This window comes from Bison bison, unplaced genomic scaffold (genome assembly GCF_000754665.1).
Source record: "Bison bison bison isolate TAMUID 2011002044 unplaced genomic scaffold, Bison_UMD1.0 scf7180017864164, whole genome shotgun sequence".
Taxonomy (NCBI): Eukaryota; Metazoa; Chordata; class Mammalia; order Artiodactyla; family Bovidae; genus Bison; species Bison bison.
This window is the reverse complement of record NW_011494736.1, coordinates 117506-137307: the sequence shown is the minus strand read 5'-3', so window position 1 is coordinate 137307 and position 19802 is coordinate 117506. Positions and strand designations below refer to the sequence as shown.

Sequence of the window (19802 nt, the reverse complement as noted above, 5' to 3'; positions counted from 1 at the left end):
GAATGAATGGAATTCTTAAGGTAAATTTTTAGATATCATTAGTGTATCATCTTACATTGCCTACTTTACGCCACTAGTTTTTGCTTCCAGTGAGTACACTGTGTTTTTAACAAGTTTTGATTATGTTTAAAGTAATGTGAGGTACACCTGAAATCAACACAACATTGTAAATCAACTATAGTCCAGTAGGATATAAAAATTAAAATGTGGCTGTGATGGAACCTAGAATCAGACCCTTTAGACCAATCTCAAGTCCTGCTGTTACCACTAAACAGAGCTGTACCCTCTCTGGCCCTCATCTCTAAAATGTAGAAATTGGAGTAGATGTATCCTATTGTATTCCCCTCCATTGCTTTAAAAAAAAATCATTTTTCATGTTTAAAAACATTTTTCAAAAAATAATGCAGTATCTGTTATTTAAATTTAAATGTTTTAGTACACTTTTAATGTTTCTTGAAAGTATAGGATTTACTTTTTAAAAAAAACACATAAAGTCAAAAAGCACAGACTACACATGTTTGTGTCAGATACTTCAATAGTGACCAACCCTCTGTCTGAGCATTCTAATAATACTATGAATCGTGAAGGGAAAAATCACCATGTAGCCGTCATCACAGCTAAGATTCATGCACACAAGAATCATCAATGGATGCTATATCAAGAGAGGTGGTTTGATGAAGAACAGAAAAACTGCAGGTTTTAAGTGTCTCCACACAGACTGCTTGTAAGTTGTAACAGTGACATCTTTCTCTGGAGAAACTAGATGACAACTTGACCAGGTGATTAAAATTTTCATCACTGGACTTCCCTGGTGGTCCAGTGGTTAAGAAGCCATCCACCTGCCAATGCAGGAGACGCAGTTTCAATCTCTGGTCTGGGAAGATCCCACATCCTGTTGGAGAATGAAGCCCGTGCCATGTACCTCAACTACTGACCCTGCACTCTAGAGCCCTCACGCCACAGCTACTGAAACTCGCGCATCCTACAGACCATGGTCTGCAATAAGAGAAGATCCAGAATGAGAAGCTCGTGCACCACAATGAAGATTAATTCTCACTCACCACAACTAGAGAAAGCCCATGCACAGCCATGAAGACTAAGTGCAGCCAAAAATAATAAATAGATTAATTTTTAAAACTTTAAAAAGATTTGCATCACCAAAGAAAGACAAGTGCATTGTGTGCTTCCAAACGTGGGACCCTGAGAAAGAAGACACATCAGTTTGTGATATAATCCTACTGGGGATGCTTAACCCAATTCTAAATATGCGGAAGTATCTACCGAATCAAGGCAGAGTCTACTGAATTGCTGGTTCATTCTTTTAAAAAATGCCAACACTTTGGACAACAAAGAAAGGCTAAAGGAACTGGTTCAGAGTAAGACTAAAGAGACATGACAACTATATGCAATACATTATCCTGGACTCCATCTTATGCTGGAGGAAAAAGTACTAAAAAGGATGTTATGAAGGCAGTTGACAAAACTGAAATAGGGACTATAGATTAGACAACAGCATAGTATCACTGTTAACAGTCCTGGATTTCATAACTATATTGTGTTACATAAGTGAAATATCCTTGATTCTAAGAAATATGCGCTGAAGTAACAAAGGGTAATGAGACATGATGCATGCAACCTACTCATAAATGACTCTGAAAAAAATGAATAATATAAATTTACATACATGAATGTGTTTCTCTATAGCTGTCTACACTACACACACACATACACACACATTGGAATTATAAATGTGGGCAAGATATTTAAAATTGGTAAATCTGGGTTAAGGGCAATTGAGAGTTCTTGATATTATTCTTACAACTTATCTATAAATTTACAATTATTTCCAAACAAGTTAATGGGTTCATTTTAAAAATACACTTGTCATCTCTGGGTGGGTACAACTTTAAAACATATTTGAGAACAGTTAATAATTTAAAGGGTAAGTCAGGATAAGAAATCTTTGTGGTTACTGTTCATTAATTGTGTGACTTTTTGCAAACAAAGCACTAAACCGAGTCACACAATTTCAATATATGTTTCTCCATTTGGAAATTGTAACTGGGATAACCATTTACCTTGTGTATTATGGTGGAGGCAGTGGAGTGAGGTAGAAAGAACCCTGAGAGTTGCAAGATATGATTGAAAGCACTGATTTGCTGTGTGACCATGAGCAGGTCATTTCACCTGCATAAGATTTCATTGTTTTCATCAGATGAGAATATATCGGGAAGCCTCTCCATCTCCACCCTTCTACAATTCTGAGTTATATTTTAAGAAATAGAATGTGAAAGTCTAAGAAGTAAGCACTATAGCAACAGAATTAAAGAGTTGGCCAAAGTTAGGGGGAAAATTTTTTTTTCTTTATACATCTGTATAGTCTCAGCCTCTTAAGTAAATAGAAACTTGGATTACTTTTACAGAAGGACGGTGCAATGTTTGCAAAAAAAGAGAACTTTCTCTCAGGATGCCAATGAATTTGGCAGGCTGATTGCATTTATGCTTCAAGAAGAAATGTAGCCAAAGGTCTCTGAAGTACATTGAAGCATGACTTGCCTTGCCCTCATATTCCTCCCACACCAAACGAGTTACTTTTTTTTTTTTTTACAATCAAGTTAGATTAAAGATCTTAGAGAAGTACAGTTGTATTCTTATGGACCACACTTGTAAAGATAGCAAGTTGTATCATTATGACTTCCCCCAAAAGGTCTGATTTTTCTGATGCTTTTGGTTTTGAATGAGCCACACTTCATGTCAACAAAGAACCAGGGAAATTATTTATCCCCTAACAAAGACTAAAATAAAAGAGACCAGGGTAGGCACATCATAAATATTGTTGACTTAGAGAAGAAAACAATAAAAATAGAAGGAAAAGAAAAGAAAGACAGGACCAGGATGCCACAGTGTCTAGAGAAACTCTCCATAATGAAGTCAGTTTGTAAAAGCTAGCTTATATTTAGGGGCCTGCGTGCTAAGTCGCTTCTGTTGTGTCCAACTCTTTGTGACCATCTGGACTATAGCTTGCCAGGCTCCTCTGTCCATGGGATTCTGCAGGCAAGAATACTGGAGGCAAGGGTACTACCATACCCTCCTCCAGGGGATCTTCCCAACCCAGGGATCAAACATGCATCTCTTGCGTCTCCTGCACTGGCAGGTGGATTCTTTACCACTAATGCCACCTGACTTTCAACTAACTGTCTAAGCTTCTGTAATATGGTACAGCAGGAATAAAAAGAATGTAACTCTGAATTTGTCAATAAATGTACAGTAAGATACAATCATCTGTTTGTCCAGTCAACAAATATTTATTGTGTATTCTGTGTCAGGCTCTGAATATGAGGCAGTGAATTAGGCATACAAGGTTCATTGTCTCAGGGAGCTTATATTCTGGTGTGAAAAGGTAGATTTAAATGAAACATATACATAGACTAATATATATGAGTAAATATATCTGTGATAAGTGGTATGGTTAGGTTTAAAAATATATGACTGGGTTAGACTAGGCTAAGTCACTTAATCATGTCCGACTCTTTGCAACCCTATGGACCGTAGACTGCCAGGTTCTGTCCATGGGGTTCTCCAATATGACTGGGGGAGTTGCTTTTAATTAATTAGAGAAGATTTCTTTAGGAACAGACATTTAAGCTATAATCTGAATAATGTGAAAAACACAATGAAGAAAACGCTCATAGACCAACTAGTGCAAAGGCTCCAAGGTGGGAATGAACTAGTTAAAATAGCAGAACAAAATAAAAGCCAAGTGTCTGAAACAAAGTAGACAAAGCAGGAAATGCATGATGAATTTTCAGGTATAAGAGGTTTTTATTCTATTCTAGGTATTGTGGGCAGCCATTTAAAGATTTAAAGCAAGAATATGGTGGGATCTGATTTTCATTTAGGAGGATGACTTGGCTGCTGTGTGCGAGAGAACAATTTCAATAATCTAGGCAAGAAATTATGGGGTTGGAAAGCATCATCATGGGTATGATAGAGGTGGACCTTTGAAAGAAAAAGTCAGTAGGACCTCATGATGGATTGGACAATGGAGTTAAGTAAAAGAAAGGAAGGAAAGAAAACTCATAAGGTTCTGTTCTGACCAATGGATGTGGGGGCTTATACTGGAATGGGGAAGACTGTGTGATGGGTAACTGAAGATGAGATTTAAGAGACTTGTTTTGGGCTTTTAAGTTTTAAGATGCATATTAGGCAATCCAAGTAGAGGTGTCACATGGTGAGGTATACAGTTTTGAATTCCTGGGAGTGTTCTAAGACCTAGAGTTGTAACACTGGGAGTTACGATGGTATTTGAAGCAACAGGATTAGACAAGATCACCTAACCAGACAATGCAGATAGAGAAAAAAAGCAGCTCCAGCTGTCAGGTGTAACAGAAGAGGAAGGGCTAACCTAGGAGATTAAGAATGAGTGGTCAGTGAAGTAATAGGAAAATAAGAACTGCAAGGTGCCATAGAAGGGGAGATGATGATGTTCCACTGATGAGAGTGTCACCAGTTAAGAATACTGCCAACAGGTCTGGCAGATGAGATACTTGGCAACGTGAGAGTCACTGATGACCTTTGTCAGAGCAGTCTTAATGGAGTAGGAAAGAGTGAAGTCTGCAGAGATTGGATTGGGGAAGAAAATTTGTTATGAAAAAGTGGAGACAGAGAATATAAAAAACTCTTTTCAGTCCTTTTGCAGTGGAGGGGAGCAGCAGTATGGGATGGCAGCAGGAAGGAGATGTGGAGGCAAGAAAGTTTGCTTGCTTTTCCTTAAAGTGTAAACTAGATCTGTGTGCATATTAATGGATTAAGCAAGAGAGGAAGTGACGATTTCAGAAGCACAGTGGTTGAGAGGTTTGGAGACACGGGATTGAGACACAAGTGTTTAACCTTTGAAAGAGTGGAGGCGTGTTTAAGGAGGCCGCATGTGGAATTGCCTCACTTCTTCTCTTATGTGCCATTACATCAATTATCTCATTTGATTCTCACATGATTCTCCTGTATCCAATCATTCCCATTTCTGGAGGAGGAAAATAATGTTTAGAGAGGTTGGATAATTTCTCCTAGAACACACAGTTTATAAATAATATATCTAGAATTCAAACTTTTTGTGCAACTCCAAATTGGATGCTCTTTCCATGGTGTAATGCCATGAACAATAAAGGCACCTTTCTAATGGTCTCTGATGCAACACAGCAGATGTTCACAGTGTACCAGGTACAAAGAAGCACAGTTGCTTTGATGCCATTATTACCATTTGGTGACTCTGTGATCAGCAAATGGTTTGTCAATTTAAAGTCTGGAATCCCCCACTCATATGGAAGTGTAGTGCCCACATTATGTTTTAAGAATTTAACGACTTCTGGAATAAAACAGGACCATACATATACTTGCAACTAATGATCTTATTAAAAATGTCTAATGTCTTAACAAATCTGCTTCATATACTTGTTAGCCATAAATTGCCAATTAATTCTTTTTCCATTTAATAGAAAGTCCACCCAATAAAACAGTGGAATACCTTGTTACTAAATTTTGAAAAAAATGTTTTTTAAAGTAGAAAGAGTATACATCCCAATCAATGGTGGTGAAATGCAGAGGAATTTATTATCCTGTGGTTCAAAAGTCATGGAATTTGACATCAAATGTCCCAAGTTTAAGTTTTAGGTCTAAATTATCTTGGTAATCCCACAAGTTATTTAATCACTTACTTTCCTCATTAGTAAAATAAAGGTAATAATATTTATGCAAAAAAGTTGTTGTGAGAACAAATGGAATAATCCAGTGAGATAACCTTGTACACTGGGAGTACCTGTTGGCTGCTATTATTATTCAGATAACACTACACAGTATGTTTTATTTTGTGTTTCTTAATAAGCATCATGAGCCCAATTCATTCTCCCTTCCGATAATGCTGAACTATTCCTTATGATTACTTGGATAAAAGAGAAGAAAAATTGCCTGTATAGGAACACCTCTCATTCTGCCTCTTCCAAAACCAAATCTCTTCAACTGCATCAGTCTCCTGTTCCCACAGAAGCGTGTTCATTATACCATACTACCGTACTACTCACCTCACCTATGCGCTCCTTTCAGTGACAAAAGTGTATTGAGGACCCATTAGGTGCCACACTCTGAAGTCACTAAGCATCAGGATTAGACTCTTCTCAATGTTATGTGGCAGCCTGGCTGGGAGGGGAGTTTGGGGGAGAATGGATACACGTATATATATGGCTGAGTCCCTTTACTGTCCATCTGAAACTATCACAACAGTGTTAATTAGCTTCCCAGGTGCGCTAGTGGTTCAGAATCTGCCTGCCAATGCAGGAGACACAGGAGATGTGGGTTCAATTCCTGGGTTGGGAAGATTACCTGGAGGAGAGCATGGCAATCCACTCCAGTATTCTTGCCTGGAGAATCCCAGGACAGAGGAGCCTGGTGGGCTCTAGTTCATAGGATCACAAAGAGTTAGACAGGACTGAAGTGACTTAGGGTGCACTGGAATGCAAAAGTAGAAAGTCAAGAAATGCCTGGAGTAACAGGCAAATTTGACCTTGGAGTACAGAATGAAGCAGGACAAAGGCTAATAGAGTTCTGCCAAGAGAATGCACTGGTCATAGCAAACACCCTCTTCCAACAACACAAGAGAAGACTCTACACATGGACATCACCAGATGGCCAACAGCAAAATCAGATTGATTATAGTCTTTGCAGCCAAAGATGGAGAAGCTCTATACAGTCAGCAAAAACAAGACTGGGAGCTGACTGTGACTCAGATCATGAACTCCTTATTGCCAAATTCAGATTGAAACTGAATAAAGTGGAGAAAAACACTAGACCATTCAAGTATGACCTAAATCAAATCCCTTATGACTATACAGTGGAAGTGAGAAATAGATTTAAGGGACTAGATCTGATAGAGTGCCTGATGAACTATGGACGGAGGTTTGTGACATTGTATAGGAGACAGGAATCAAGATCATCCCCCAAAAAAAGAAATGCAAAAAAGCAAAGTGGCTGTCTAAGGAGGCCTTACAAATAGCTGTGAAAAGAAGAGAAGTGAAAAGCAAAGGAGAAAAAGAAAGATATATCCATTTGAATGCAGTGTTCCAAAGAATAGCAAGGAGAGATAAGAAAGCCTTCCTCAGTGATCAGTGCAAAGAAATAGAGGAAAACAACAGAATGGGAAAGACTAGAGATCTCTTCAAGAAAGTTAAAGATACCAAAGGAACATTTTATGCAAAGATGGGCTCAATAAAGGACAGAAATGGTATGGACCTAACAGAAGCAGAAGATATTAAGAAGAGGTGGCAAGAATACACAGATGAACTATACAAAAAAGATCTTCATGACCCAGATAATCACGATGGTGTGATCACTCACCTAGAGCCAGACATCCTGGAATGTGAAGTCAAGTGGGCCTTAGGAAGCATCACTATGAACAAAGCTAGTGGAGGTGATGGAATTCCAGTGAAGCTATTTCAAATCCTGAAAGATGATGCCGAGAAAGTGCTGCACTCAATATGCCAGCAAATTTGAAAAACTCAGCAGTGGCCACAGGACTGGAAAAGGTCAGTTTTCATTCCAATCCCAAGGAAAGGCAATGCCAAAGAATGTTCACACTACTGCAGAATTGCACTCATCTCACACACTAGTAAAGTAATGCTTAAAATTCTCCAAGCCAGGCTTCAGCAATACGTGAATTGTGAACTTCCAGATGTTCAAGCTGGTTTTAGAAAAGGCAGAGGAATCAGAGATCAAATTGCCAATATCCACTGGATCATTAAAAAAGCAAGAGAGTTCCAGAAAAAAACATCTATTTCTGCTTTCTTGACTATGCCAAAGCCTTTGACTGTGTGGATCACAATAAACTGTGGAAAATTCTGAGAGATGGGAATACCAGACCACCTGACCTGCCTCTTGAGAAATCTGTGTGCAGATCAGGAAGCAACATTAGAACTGGACATGGGACAACAGACTGGTAAAGGAGTATGTCAAGGCTGTATATTGTCACTCTACTTATTTAACTTATATGCAGAGTACATCATGAGAAACGCTGGGCTGGAGGAAGCACAAGCTGGAATCAAGATTGCCAGGACCTCAGATATGCAGATGACACCACCCTTATGGCAGAAAGTGAAGAAGAACTAAAGAGCCTCTTGATGAAAGTAAGAGAGGAGAATGAGAAAGTTGGCTTAAAGCTCAACATTCAGAAAGCTAAGATCATGGCATCCAGTCCCATCACTTCATGGCAAATATATAGGGAAACAGTGTCAGACTTTATTATTTTGGGCTTCAAAATCATTGCAGATGGTGATTGCCACCATGAATATAAAAGATGCTTACTCTTTGGAAGGAAAGTTTTGACCAACCTAGATAGCATATCCAAAAGCAGAGACATTACTTTGCCAACAAAGGTCCATCTAGTCAAGGCTATGGTTTTTCCTGTGATCATGTATGGATGTGAGAGTTGGACTATAAAGAAAGCTGAGTGGATAAGAATTGATGCCTTTGAACTGTGGTGTTGTAGAAGACTCTTGAGAGTTCCTTGGACTGCAAAGAGAGCCAACCAGTCCATTCTAAAGGAGATCAGTCCTGGGTGTTCATTGGAAGGACTGATCTTGAAGCTGAAACTCCAATACTTTGGCCACCTGATGCGAAGAGCTGACTCACTGGAAAAGACCCTGATGCTGGGAAAGATTGAGGGCAGGAGGAGAAGGGGATGACAGAGGATGAGATGGTTGGATGGCATCACCAACTCAATCAATGGACATGGGTTTGGGTGGACTCCGGGAGTTGGTGATGGACAGGGAGGCCTGGTGTGCTGTGGTTCATGGGGTTGCAAAGAGTCAGACATGACTGAGCGAATGAAGTGAACTTAACTCCAATACAAAATAAAAAGTTAAAAAAAAAAGGAGGAGATTGTGATGCATTCTTGCCCCTTCAGCACTTCACAGTCTTGTTAGACAATGTCTGCTCTATGTGAAGTTATTTACCTATGCATCCCCCTCTCCATCCTACACCCTCACCCCCAGTTATGAGTTCTAGAATGCCGAGAATCCTGTCTTGGTCATCCTTGGTTTCCTTTATAACACATAGTATGGGACATTTCTCTTGGTAGGTGTCCAATAAATTATTATTGGATCAAAGAAATATTCTGTAGTGTGTTTTTTAAAATATCAAGGTGTACTGGTGGACTAACAAGCAAGATGCTTTTTCCTTATAATGTCTCTCTTACATTTAACAGCAAGTTAAAATTAGATCCTTTCTCTTTTTTTTAAAGAAAGAAAACCATAGCAACTGTGATGTTGAATGTTTCAGAGAGCAAATTTTTAAGTATTCTCTTTCTGAATTGCCCATGTTTAAGCTGCTGATTTCAATCAAAATGCTAATAAATAATTTGTCATACTAACAGCCATGTAAACCACTGATTGTATCTATAAAGTGATAGAGTCTCCCATATAAAACAGAATGCTTAATGAAATGTTCGCAGAAAAAATGAATGTGTTGAAAATCCACTGAATAAATTTTCAACAGTTACCCTCTGGAAATGATTGAACATTAACCTTTGTTTCTAGTACCTGAATTTATTATAAAACCTTCAAGATTGTTCTGTTTCATATCAATATTTGCTGGAGTTTTTTAAGACATGGCCTCTATGAGGAAATCAATTTTACAGTCTTCTAAATGAAAGAATGGGCATTTTTACAGAATGTTATCAGTGAATACCTCTTTGATATACATAATGATTATCTAATAGTTTTCTCTAAATGTATTTTTATTGAAGTAATGATTAAAATGTAACTCAGTGCCTTAGGAACACTGACTAATGTCATGTTAATCAACTTGAGTACTAAAAAAAAACTGAAGAGGTTGATAGTTTAAATCTAGTTGGTAGATGATTCACTTGAACTATCAAAGAAGAAAATGTACTTTACCCAGGACCAAATTTAAAACAAAACCAAACAAAATCTAGCAAAACCACCTCAGAAACAACTCTTAGAAAGTTAAACCAAACCTTTAAAAAAAATCTAATTTACTTCCTTTAAAATTTTTAAATTAGTCTTTGATTTTCAGAATCCATACTGATCAACATCTATTGAATGTCTGCTCTATGAAAATCACTGAACTAATGTCAAGATAAACACATTTCTGTTTTTAGGGGGCTTGGTGGAAGAAATAAGTCACTCACATATAACCATAATGTGGAAAATAGGACTGTAAATGCTGCCATTATTCTGAGGAGGGAGAGATGGAAAACTTCTGGCTAGGTTTGGACAGGTAGAATGAGATGAGAACAGGGAAATGGAGAATTCTTAGCAGACAAACTGAAAACAAGTATCTTTTTTGGTAGTAACAAGAAGTTCAGCTTGACTACAGAGTGGTTTGCAGAAGGTGTGCTAAATAAGTCTGGTAACACACATTGAGCTAGCTGGTAAAAGGCCTTAAATTCCAGATTATTTAAATGGTGTTGTATATTAAAAAAAAAAAAAAAAAGCTGTAAGTGAACAGTTTCATAACACTTTTGTAGACATGCAACAATTTTTATAAAGAATTGGCTCTAAATCTGAAGCTGAAGTCACCTGATTTAGAACAACACTGAAAAATATTGGTTGGGTTGGCCATACTTTTTCAGCCTGTACATAGAGGTCACTTTTAGACATTAGGATACTTATTCTTGGTTTTTGTGGGGACCTGAATTATGTGTTTCTTGGACAAATTTGGGATATTTACTCTTTCAGATGTTTGAAAATGTCACAAATATTTTCCCTCTGATTGCTGTATGTGCCATGTACATATCTTCCTTCTCTATTGTTGTTTGGGGCTTCCCTGGTGGCTCAGATGGTAAAGCATCTGCCTGCAATGCAGGAGACCCAGGGTTCGATCCCTGGGTTGGGAAGATCCCCTGAAGAAGGAAATGGCAGCCCACTCCAGTACTCTTGCCTGGAAAATTCCATGGACAAAGGAGCCTGGTAGGCTACTGGGGTCACAAAGAGTTGGACACGACTGAGTGACTTCACTTTCTTTTCTTTCTTAATTTTTGTTGTTGTTTCTTGTAAAAAAAACTCCACTGAAAAACAAAACTGTGATCTTTATAGATACATTTAAGGACTGATGAAGAAATACTCAGAAGCCTGTTTCTTGAAAAACCAATAAAACTTTCTTGCAAAGTAAAAAGGTGCATAGTTGGGTTGGACAGGACAGACATCTGACAGGAAGACTGGAGTAGGGGAATTTGAAGGAAAAGAGGTGGAGGGAGAGAGGGAAGGAGGGAGAAAGAGAGAACAATTACCTTTTACAAGAAGTGGTTGTAAAGATAAGTTTATGTATTCAAGAGGTGAAATAAATGCAGAAGAGATAGGTAATGCTGCTGTGAGTGAAGTGAAATGAAGTCACTCCGTCGTGTCTGACTCTTAGCGACTCCATGGACTACAGCCCACCAGGCCCTCCGTCCATGGGATTTTCCAGGCAAGAGTACTGGAGTGGGGTGCCATTGCCTTCTCCATTAACAGAGGCAAGGCATATTATATTTACTTGGAGCTGGTATACTTGGTGACAGCCTTAGTACCCTCAGACATGGCGTGCTTGGCCAGCTCCCCAGGTAGCAGCAAGCGCACGGCGGTCTGGATCTCTCTGGATGTGATACTCGAGCGCTTGTTGTAATGCGCCAGGTGCGATGCCTCCCCAGTGATGCACTCGAAAATGTCATTGAGGAAGGAGTTCATGATTCCCATGGCCTTGGACGAGATGTCGGTGTCCGGATGGACTTGCTTCTGCACCTTGTACACGTACACGGAGTAGCCCTCCTTGCGACTGCACTTGCGCTTCTTACCGTCCTTCTTCTGGGCCTTGGTCACAGCTTTTTTAGAGCCCTTTTTAGGGGCAGGAGCAGACTTAGCTGGTTCAGGCATGTCTATAATGACACACCCAACAACACAGAAAGATCTTGAAAAAAAATTACTAGCCACAACCAACTACATATAATCTCACATATTTTAGCTACTATGCTTGAAGTAGAGAGAGTTTAGAAAAGATACCCAGGAGATACTATGAACATCTTTAAATAGCTTAAAATTTGAAATAGCCCATATTTCCTGTTTATATATTTGAAGCTGATTGTAAGAATGAATATGAATCGGAGATCCTTAAAATCAGGTATTTTGAGCTTTAAACAAGTTTTAAGAGCATCACATCTCTTTTGCATTGCAGATAGTACTGGACAAGAGGGGAACACAAATATAATTTCTGTAGTATTGGTAAGAAACAAGCTGAGTTTGGAACTTAGCCACCTTGTGGTATTTAAATCTTACTCAAAATTTTATAAAACTCTTAAAAAACCATATAATGCATGTATGGCGTTGGAGTTTTACTACTTCCATTTCCATAGCTCTAATACTGAAAAAAGCTTATTGGTACAGATGTATGTCTTGAGTCTTCATCCACTGAAGATCTTAATTCAAGGACTGAAGTTAACTTTTCTCAAACCAAAGCATATGTGACATAAAAGAGCAAATAAAGATAGAGTGATGGTAAAGAGTTTTTCCCTTGCTACCCTGAGTAGCCACATTAGTGGTTCAAAGGATATACTGGATATCAGCAATGAAATCAAGAGAGGAAAAGAAAAACAGGGCCTTTCCTGAATGCAGTTATGCTGTGATGATGGGTCTAATGATGCTCAGCCATAACTGTCTCCTTCAATACTGAGTATAACACAGAAGGGCAAAATTTTTAATCTTTTAGGTGTTTTCCCCCACATAGACACAATATACTAATGCATCAGTGCAAATCACTGGGGAAATATTTTTCTAGTGTTTAACTTCTGCAAATTAACATTCAAGATAGCTGGTATTGGAATTACTTGAAATTCAGTCTTTCCTATAAGATAATTCGGGTCATCACAGTAGATGTTTTGACGTGTCCACGTTTGACCTGAACCATTTCTGATGACCCAAGTTCAGTGTGGTAGGGAGGAGGAAAGTGCCTCAAAGGTTATAGTCATATATACAGTTTTGTATCTTGCTACACTTTGCCAAGAATTACTGTTGTCAAACTTCAGGATCATTTTAAAGGTTTTTTGGGGCATATCTGTCTTTCAAGCAAACAAATGAAAATAATCAACATCAATCAACATCTTGTGATTAACAAAATCATAAAATTTGAGAAGCTAGTCAAGACTTTATCTTGAGTCAGGCAATGATCCTGTAGTAGTTGAAAAGAAGCAAGAATGTTAGCTTTTATTTCATTATTATCTTATCATACTTGGCTCTTCTTTCTTACATTTTCTCTTCTCTTTGTGTTCTAAGTCTCCTATTAGGTATCCTAAACAACAGCATGCCTTAGAGGAAGTACTCCAAACCAGGAGTTAGTGACTGGAAGTCTCAGGAAGGAAATAGTGATCCAGGTTCTCCTAATGACCAACAGCATGACTCATATAAAGCAACTTAATATTTCTGCCCCTTAGTTTCCTTGAAAAATTTGTTCCTTATTCCTGTTTATCCTACAGAATTATTTCCAGAACAGGATACAATAGGTGAAAGAGTCTTAAAAATAGATACCAACCAAACTATACCATTACTAATTTAACACATTTTATATTTTGAAACTAACCTAGAAGCGGAAATAGTGTGCAGAAATCTTTGAATCAAATAACTGTTATATTTTTTGAACATCTGTAATTTAAGAATATATCTCCTCTTCATATACTATGATACCTGATATCATTGCTACCAAAATATGAATACAGTAAACTCAAGCTGAATCTGTGGCTCCTTTAGATGAGAGGGTGAATGCCATGTTCTTCTGCTTTCAAGTCCATGCCAAATAAGAGTTACCTTTAAAGCTGTTTAAACTTGAGATTACCATTAATAAGAGGAGAAATAAACTGAGGAAACATTGTGCTCATAACAGTGTCTGGAAGCCTTTCAGAGGAGGCAGCTGTGGTTTCTTTAGACTCCCAAGTCTATTATGCAGGTTAGCAGTATATTTTATAATGAGTTCTAGACCACCTGCCTTCCTGAGGAAATTAAGATCAAGATAGTTTTTTTTTTAGGTCTTTTTTTTTCCCTCAGTGGTTATGTATAAGATTTTCCTATTCAATGAGTTTGAGCACCCCATAAAAATATTCATTCAGTGTTGTTCAGCTATAGATGACTATTTTTAAAGACGTTGTCTAAATGTGTTTTCAACGAATTCTTGGGGAACTGAAACATACACTTCTCTAGTAAAACAGTCAGCAGATGATGTCTATACAGTTTTAAAGTGATGAATACCTACAATGAATTAAACAGCATTTTCAATGAATTTAACTATAGTCTGACTAAAACCACTGGAATTTCAAAATTTTGTTTTAATTATTTTTCTTATTCTCACCCCCTTTCAGGTGTTTTAAGGGGCAATCAATGGACTCAGGAAGAGTAGGAGCTTGGAGAATACAATAAATAGGGTCTTGTTCCAAAGATAAACACAGCAACAAAATGTCCACTTTAGCAAACCCACCCAGCATCCTGGAAATGTCACAAGAGATTAAGAAAAGCTGTGGAGACAAACAGGTGGAAATCACAGTTGAAAGAATAAAAATGGCAAAGAGTCTCAAAGAAAAACAAAGCAATGATTTAGAGAAAATGGCCTTTAAACGGAAGGCAGAAGGTGACGAAAAGCCAGCTGGAAAGAAAGAGGCAAAGATAATAGAACTTGACAGTCTGCTGATCACCATGCCCCTGCCTCATATACCCTTAAAGAATATCATGGATGTGGAGGTGAAGCTGGTCTACGTTGATGAAGAGAAAGTGAGTTATGAGTTTGTGGAGTCCTATCCGTCCACTGGGAATAGGCCAACATGCCGAGCTGCTGAAATAGCGGACCCTTTGCATGAACCTAATTTCAGCGTTCTGCCTCAGATTGACAAATGGCTTCAGGTAGCCTTAAAGGATGCCAGTTCTTGCTACAGACAGAAGAAATATGCCGTGGCAGCAGGACAGTTCAGAACAGCACTGGAGGTATGGGGTAAGAGAGAGCATAGATTGGTGACAGTAAGCTGTAAAAGGGAAAGTTGTGATTACTGTGAGCCACTCTGATCATACTGTAATGAAAATACAGTATGAAAATATTGAATATCAGGACTTTTCAGTCCTCAGTTTATGCCAATACAATATGCCTGCAAATTAATATGCCTGTGTGCACTCAACATATAGAAATCAGCCCAAAAGCATATTTCATGCCTTTTCCCTAACAAACACTGCAGTGAATAGTAACATATATTAAAATGCAGTTGGTTTTGCAATTTTAATGTACACCTATAGAAGCCTTAAAGTTTCAATACAGTAGTGGTGAGTAGAATATAGATTCCCTAGAAATAGGCAGTTAATGAGTATACATATTATCCCCTTTTGATATGTAGTCTTCATGATTAAACATAACCATCTTACTTTTAGCATGGGCTGATAATTTATGCATAATAAGTAAGGTCACTTAGTCGTGCCCAACTCTTTGTGACCCCGTGGACTGTAGCCCACCAGGCTCCTCAGTCCATGGGATTCTCCAGGCAAGAATACTGGAGTGGGTTGCCATTTCCTTCTCCAGGGGATCTTCCCGACCCAGGGATCGAACCCAGGTCTCCCGCATTGCAGGCAGACGCTTTAACCTCTGAGCCACCAGGGAAGACCAATTTATGCATAATACTGATTAAAAAAACAAAATAACACCTTTCACCTTACCATCAAACTTTACTTCCCTTCCCCTCCTATGAGCTTTATGAATAATTATTTTTCTCTCTAAGCAGGTAAGTTGATCAATATTTTGGCATAAAGATTTAGCCCATGGGCTAAAATAGATGTAAGAATAAAACTCAAAAAAGGTCACAGGAAGAAATGCACCATCTCATGACTCACTGAACTTATAAAAGGACCATAGTGTGCAGCTTGAACTCCCATTGGCTTGGCAATATTGGTGACTGCATATTTTATTAATTACAAAAAAAATTTTCAATGCATTTTATATATGCCTGGTGGCCACTGGAGACATAAAAAATGAGTTACGACATGGTAGCTTCCCTCTAACAGTCTGTGAGGGAGACAAACCAGTAAATAGTTAAATGGAAATGGTATTAAGGCATGACTATTATACCATGGAACCAGGGCCATGTGCAGGAGTCAAATGTGAGATTTTGTGATAAAGATTTAAAGGATTAAGTGTTACTTCCAGTCTTAGTCACAGGTTAAAAATGACTACATCTACAATGAGTTATTAATGAACAATACAAGAAAATGTGCCCCTAAATATTGAAAAAGAAACCCTAGGCACAAAAAAGAAGGCCCAGAGAGACATGAAGTGATGAGGTAGCATACAAGTAGATGCATCTATAAATACTTCTGTCCTTATTAAGGGTCATTTACACAAGTGAAGAGTGATGCACTTTGTAAACTTCTGAACTATGTAAAAAATGCCCCCAAATTGTTTTCAAAGCACTGAGAACCTTCTGCTGTTCTTTGAGCTAGAGACCAGAAGCTATTGACTGTGGAAAGGGAGCTAAGTGTAGACGCCAGGAAGAACCATGGGCACTTCTGCTAGGTCTATTTCCAGCTGAAAATTTTTTGGGGGAAAGGATAGGGTTAAAGGTGTAATTCTATTATTACAGGGTTAAAGGTTTAATTTTATCCTTTCCAGATAAAGGAAAAGAATAATTTTGGCAATGGGGGATAAAAGGCATAAAATAAGAAAGAACATAAACTACAAATTAAGTCTAGTTAGAGAAGCAAAAGGTATTTGCATTAACTAGAAGAAAATATCCATTTTTTCCCATAAATCCCAGTGTTCAAAATTGTAAAATTTGAATCCAGTTTTAATGACCCCCAAGATGTATAATTGTACTGGAATATGCTTAAGTGTTTTGACTCTGTTGTGCACATTCTCTGTCTCTGTCTTTCCCTCTCTCTTTCTCTCTCTCTCCCCCCCAACCTCCCCCTCTCTCAAGGGTTTTTAGGAAAGTGTTGGATGCTGACACTAATTACTGGTAATTAACAAAGGTAATTATTTTGAGACCAAAACTTAGCTTAGACATCTGGTCTAGCTTTTGTCTAATTATCCTGGGAGTTAACTTTTGAAATCTTACCTAGAATGTCTCTTGATAAACCACAGTTACTAGGAATAGAAAAGATATTTAACCTTTTTAACTCTCCTGTCCTGAATTTAACTTCTATTGAATTGAATTGCTTCCATACTGAGTGTTCTCAGGTATTACTTAATGCATCTGTTGCTTTTCCTTAGGTCCTACCATGACTAAGATAGGATGAATGACAGAGACCAAGGCATAATGATAAGGATCACACCTGAAAGATAAATGCATCAATGACTATTTCAGTGTGTGAAGTTAGAATTAGGTTTGGCTGCAAATGACAAAAACCCAAAATACCTGTGTCAAAAGCAAGAGAGTTGTTTTTTTTCACATAAGTGTTAGGTAGTCAAGGACTGGTACAGTATGATCGTCAGGTACCAGATTCTATTTTGTTCCTAAAGATGTGGCTGTGACCTCAGGATCCAAAATGATAGCTCCTGTTGGTTTTATCATGCCCACCTTCTAACCAGCCAGGAAAGGGCAAAAGGAAGGAAAGAGTCACATTGTGTCCTAAGCATACTTCAAGGGAAGTTGCACACACCATTTCCACTTTTTTATATTGACCCAAATTTGGTCATGTGGCTGCACAGACTTACAAGAAGTGCTGAAAAATACAGTTTTGATTCCCAATGGCTCTAACATTCAGGGGTCCTATTACTGATAAAGAAGGGGAGACTGGACATGGCTGTTGAAGGATAACTAGCAACTCTCCTGTGATTATTATATGGGGGGAGGGCACTGTGAGGTATACAAAATGCTTAGTATCTGAGTGGTACAGGTACAGAGTCAGGCTGTAGAAACACACAGAAGGCTGCTTGTGGTTTAAGGTAAGACCATGAAAAGAAAAAGTAAAAACTGGGGAAAGGCACTAGAAATTTGTGACTATTAATAGACACAATAATTTCCAATTCATCTAATAAATCCATTAGGAATGTTCTGCTTCTATGTTAGCTTCCCTGTGTTCTTGACAAAGTCTTAGCTCCTTTTGTTTTTATAACATGGTAACTAGACAAGTAAATTCATGGTATTTTGTAATGAATAAGATAAAATGATATGCAGCGATTCAGAAGATAACAGTTTAGCTTCCAAAAAGCAGCCAACTTTAATCTTTCAGGATTTCAGAACATAGGAGGCATTTATTTAAATGTGCCTGATGAAACTAACTCTGTGACTAACTCTCAGTCTTTACTAAAATCAGTCATCATTTGCTCCTGTGTTTGAAATCACAACAGAAAACACACCAGATGGGCAAAAGGTATAAACTGAAAGATAAAAAACATACATTCATATGAAATCACAGTATTATGCCTAGATGTTATTACCTATAATTTTTAAAGAACAACTATATAAATTCACCCTCTATTAAAATGTTACAGATTCTATTAAAAAATAAAGACATTGGCCTCACAGGCCCACTATTTCCAATAAATTGCTTGTTGTTCAGTTGCCGTCATGTCCGACTCTTTGTGACCCCATAGACTGCAGCACTAAGCACAGCACACAGCCTGCAGCACGCCAGGCTTTCCTGTCCTTCACTATCTCCTGGAGTTTGCTAAAATTCATGTCCATTGAGTTGGTGATGCTATACAACCATCCAGTGAACTTCTTGGCTGTCAATAAAAAGTTAGAAGAGATTAATTCATAAACATTCTAGTTGAACTTTCATAGAGAAAGAATAATTATTAGCAAACACCTTAAGGGTTTTACTAATAGGAACACTTAAAGGTCTGGGAATGGACTAATCACATTTTTGTCATTTATAAGAAAAGCACTCAAATTATGAAGAAGGTTAATAATTTTGTGGCATGCAACCTAAACAATGCCATCATTTCAGCCTTACTCATAGGATCTTAGTAACTCAGAGGCTTCCACCTTTTGAAGTAGAACAGACCTATACACACCCTTCAAGAGACGCCGCTTCAAATAATCCCACTGAACCAGCCAAAGAACATAGAGCACAACCTCCCTCACCAAATGGAATTTTCAATTCCGATTTCATCATGCAGGAACTCCTTAAGGTGCTTTTTTTTTCTTAATATCTTGGTGCTCCAGTCACTGTTCTGTGAAGTTAGAGTAATAACTCACATTTATGGAGCTCTTGCTATGTGTCAGGTATTATATTTTACATCCTGGGAATATTTACATTCAATGTTACATTTTATTCTCACAATAAGCATATGAGATGAAACTATTATTCTTTTATGCTAATGAGAAAACTAAGGGATAGAAAGGTTAAATCAGCTGCTCAAGGATCAACAGCTAGAAGCAGTAGTACCTGGGACTGAACCAAGGTGATCTGGTTCAGAGCTCACCACCTTAACCGCTATGCCCTTGCTACTCTGAGGGTTTGTGAGAAATATATAACTTCTGCCAGACCTGCATAATCAGCATCTGGATTTTAAGAGATCCCAAATGGTCCTGGTACACATAGCAATTCAAGGAGATGAGAATCACATTCTGTGAGATGCTGACATTGCACAAATTTGCCCTAAAATGAAAACTTTACAGTTTGGTCTCCAACTTAAAATGCTTTATGCTCCTTGCTAATTTCATAGGAGGGCTTTTCTGAGTAGCTCAGCTGGTAAAGAATCTGCCTGCAATGCAGGAGACCTTGGTTGGATTCCTGGGTCGGGAAGACCCCCTGGAGAAGGGATAGGCTACCCACTCCAATACTTTGGCCACCTGATGGGAA

The 19802-nt window shown here is 38.2% G+C and overlaps 1 protein-coding gene across 1 annotated transcript in view; it reads left to right on the top strand.

The window, feature by feature from the left end:
- The window catches only part of LOC104989844 (spermatogenesis-associated protein 16-like), a 135252-nt gene that overhangs the window by 10296 nt on the left and 105154 nt on the right, over positions 1-19802 (top strand). Inside the window, exon 2 of the mRNA XM_010841635.1 lies at positions 14381-14996. Within this exon, the coding sequence (XP_010839937.1) occupies positions 14475-14996 (522 nt within the window). The 5' untranslated portion in view covers positions 14381-14474. The remainder of the gene's footprint in view (positions 1-14380; positions 14997-19802) is intronic.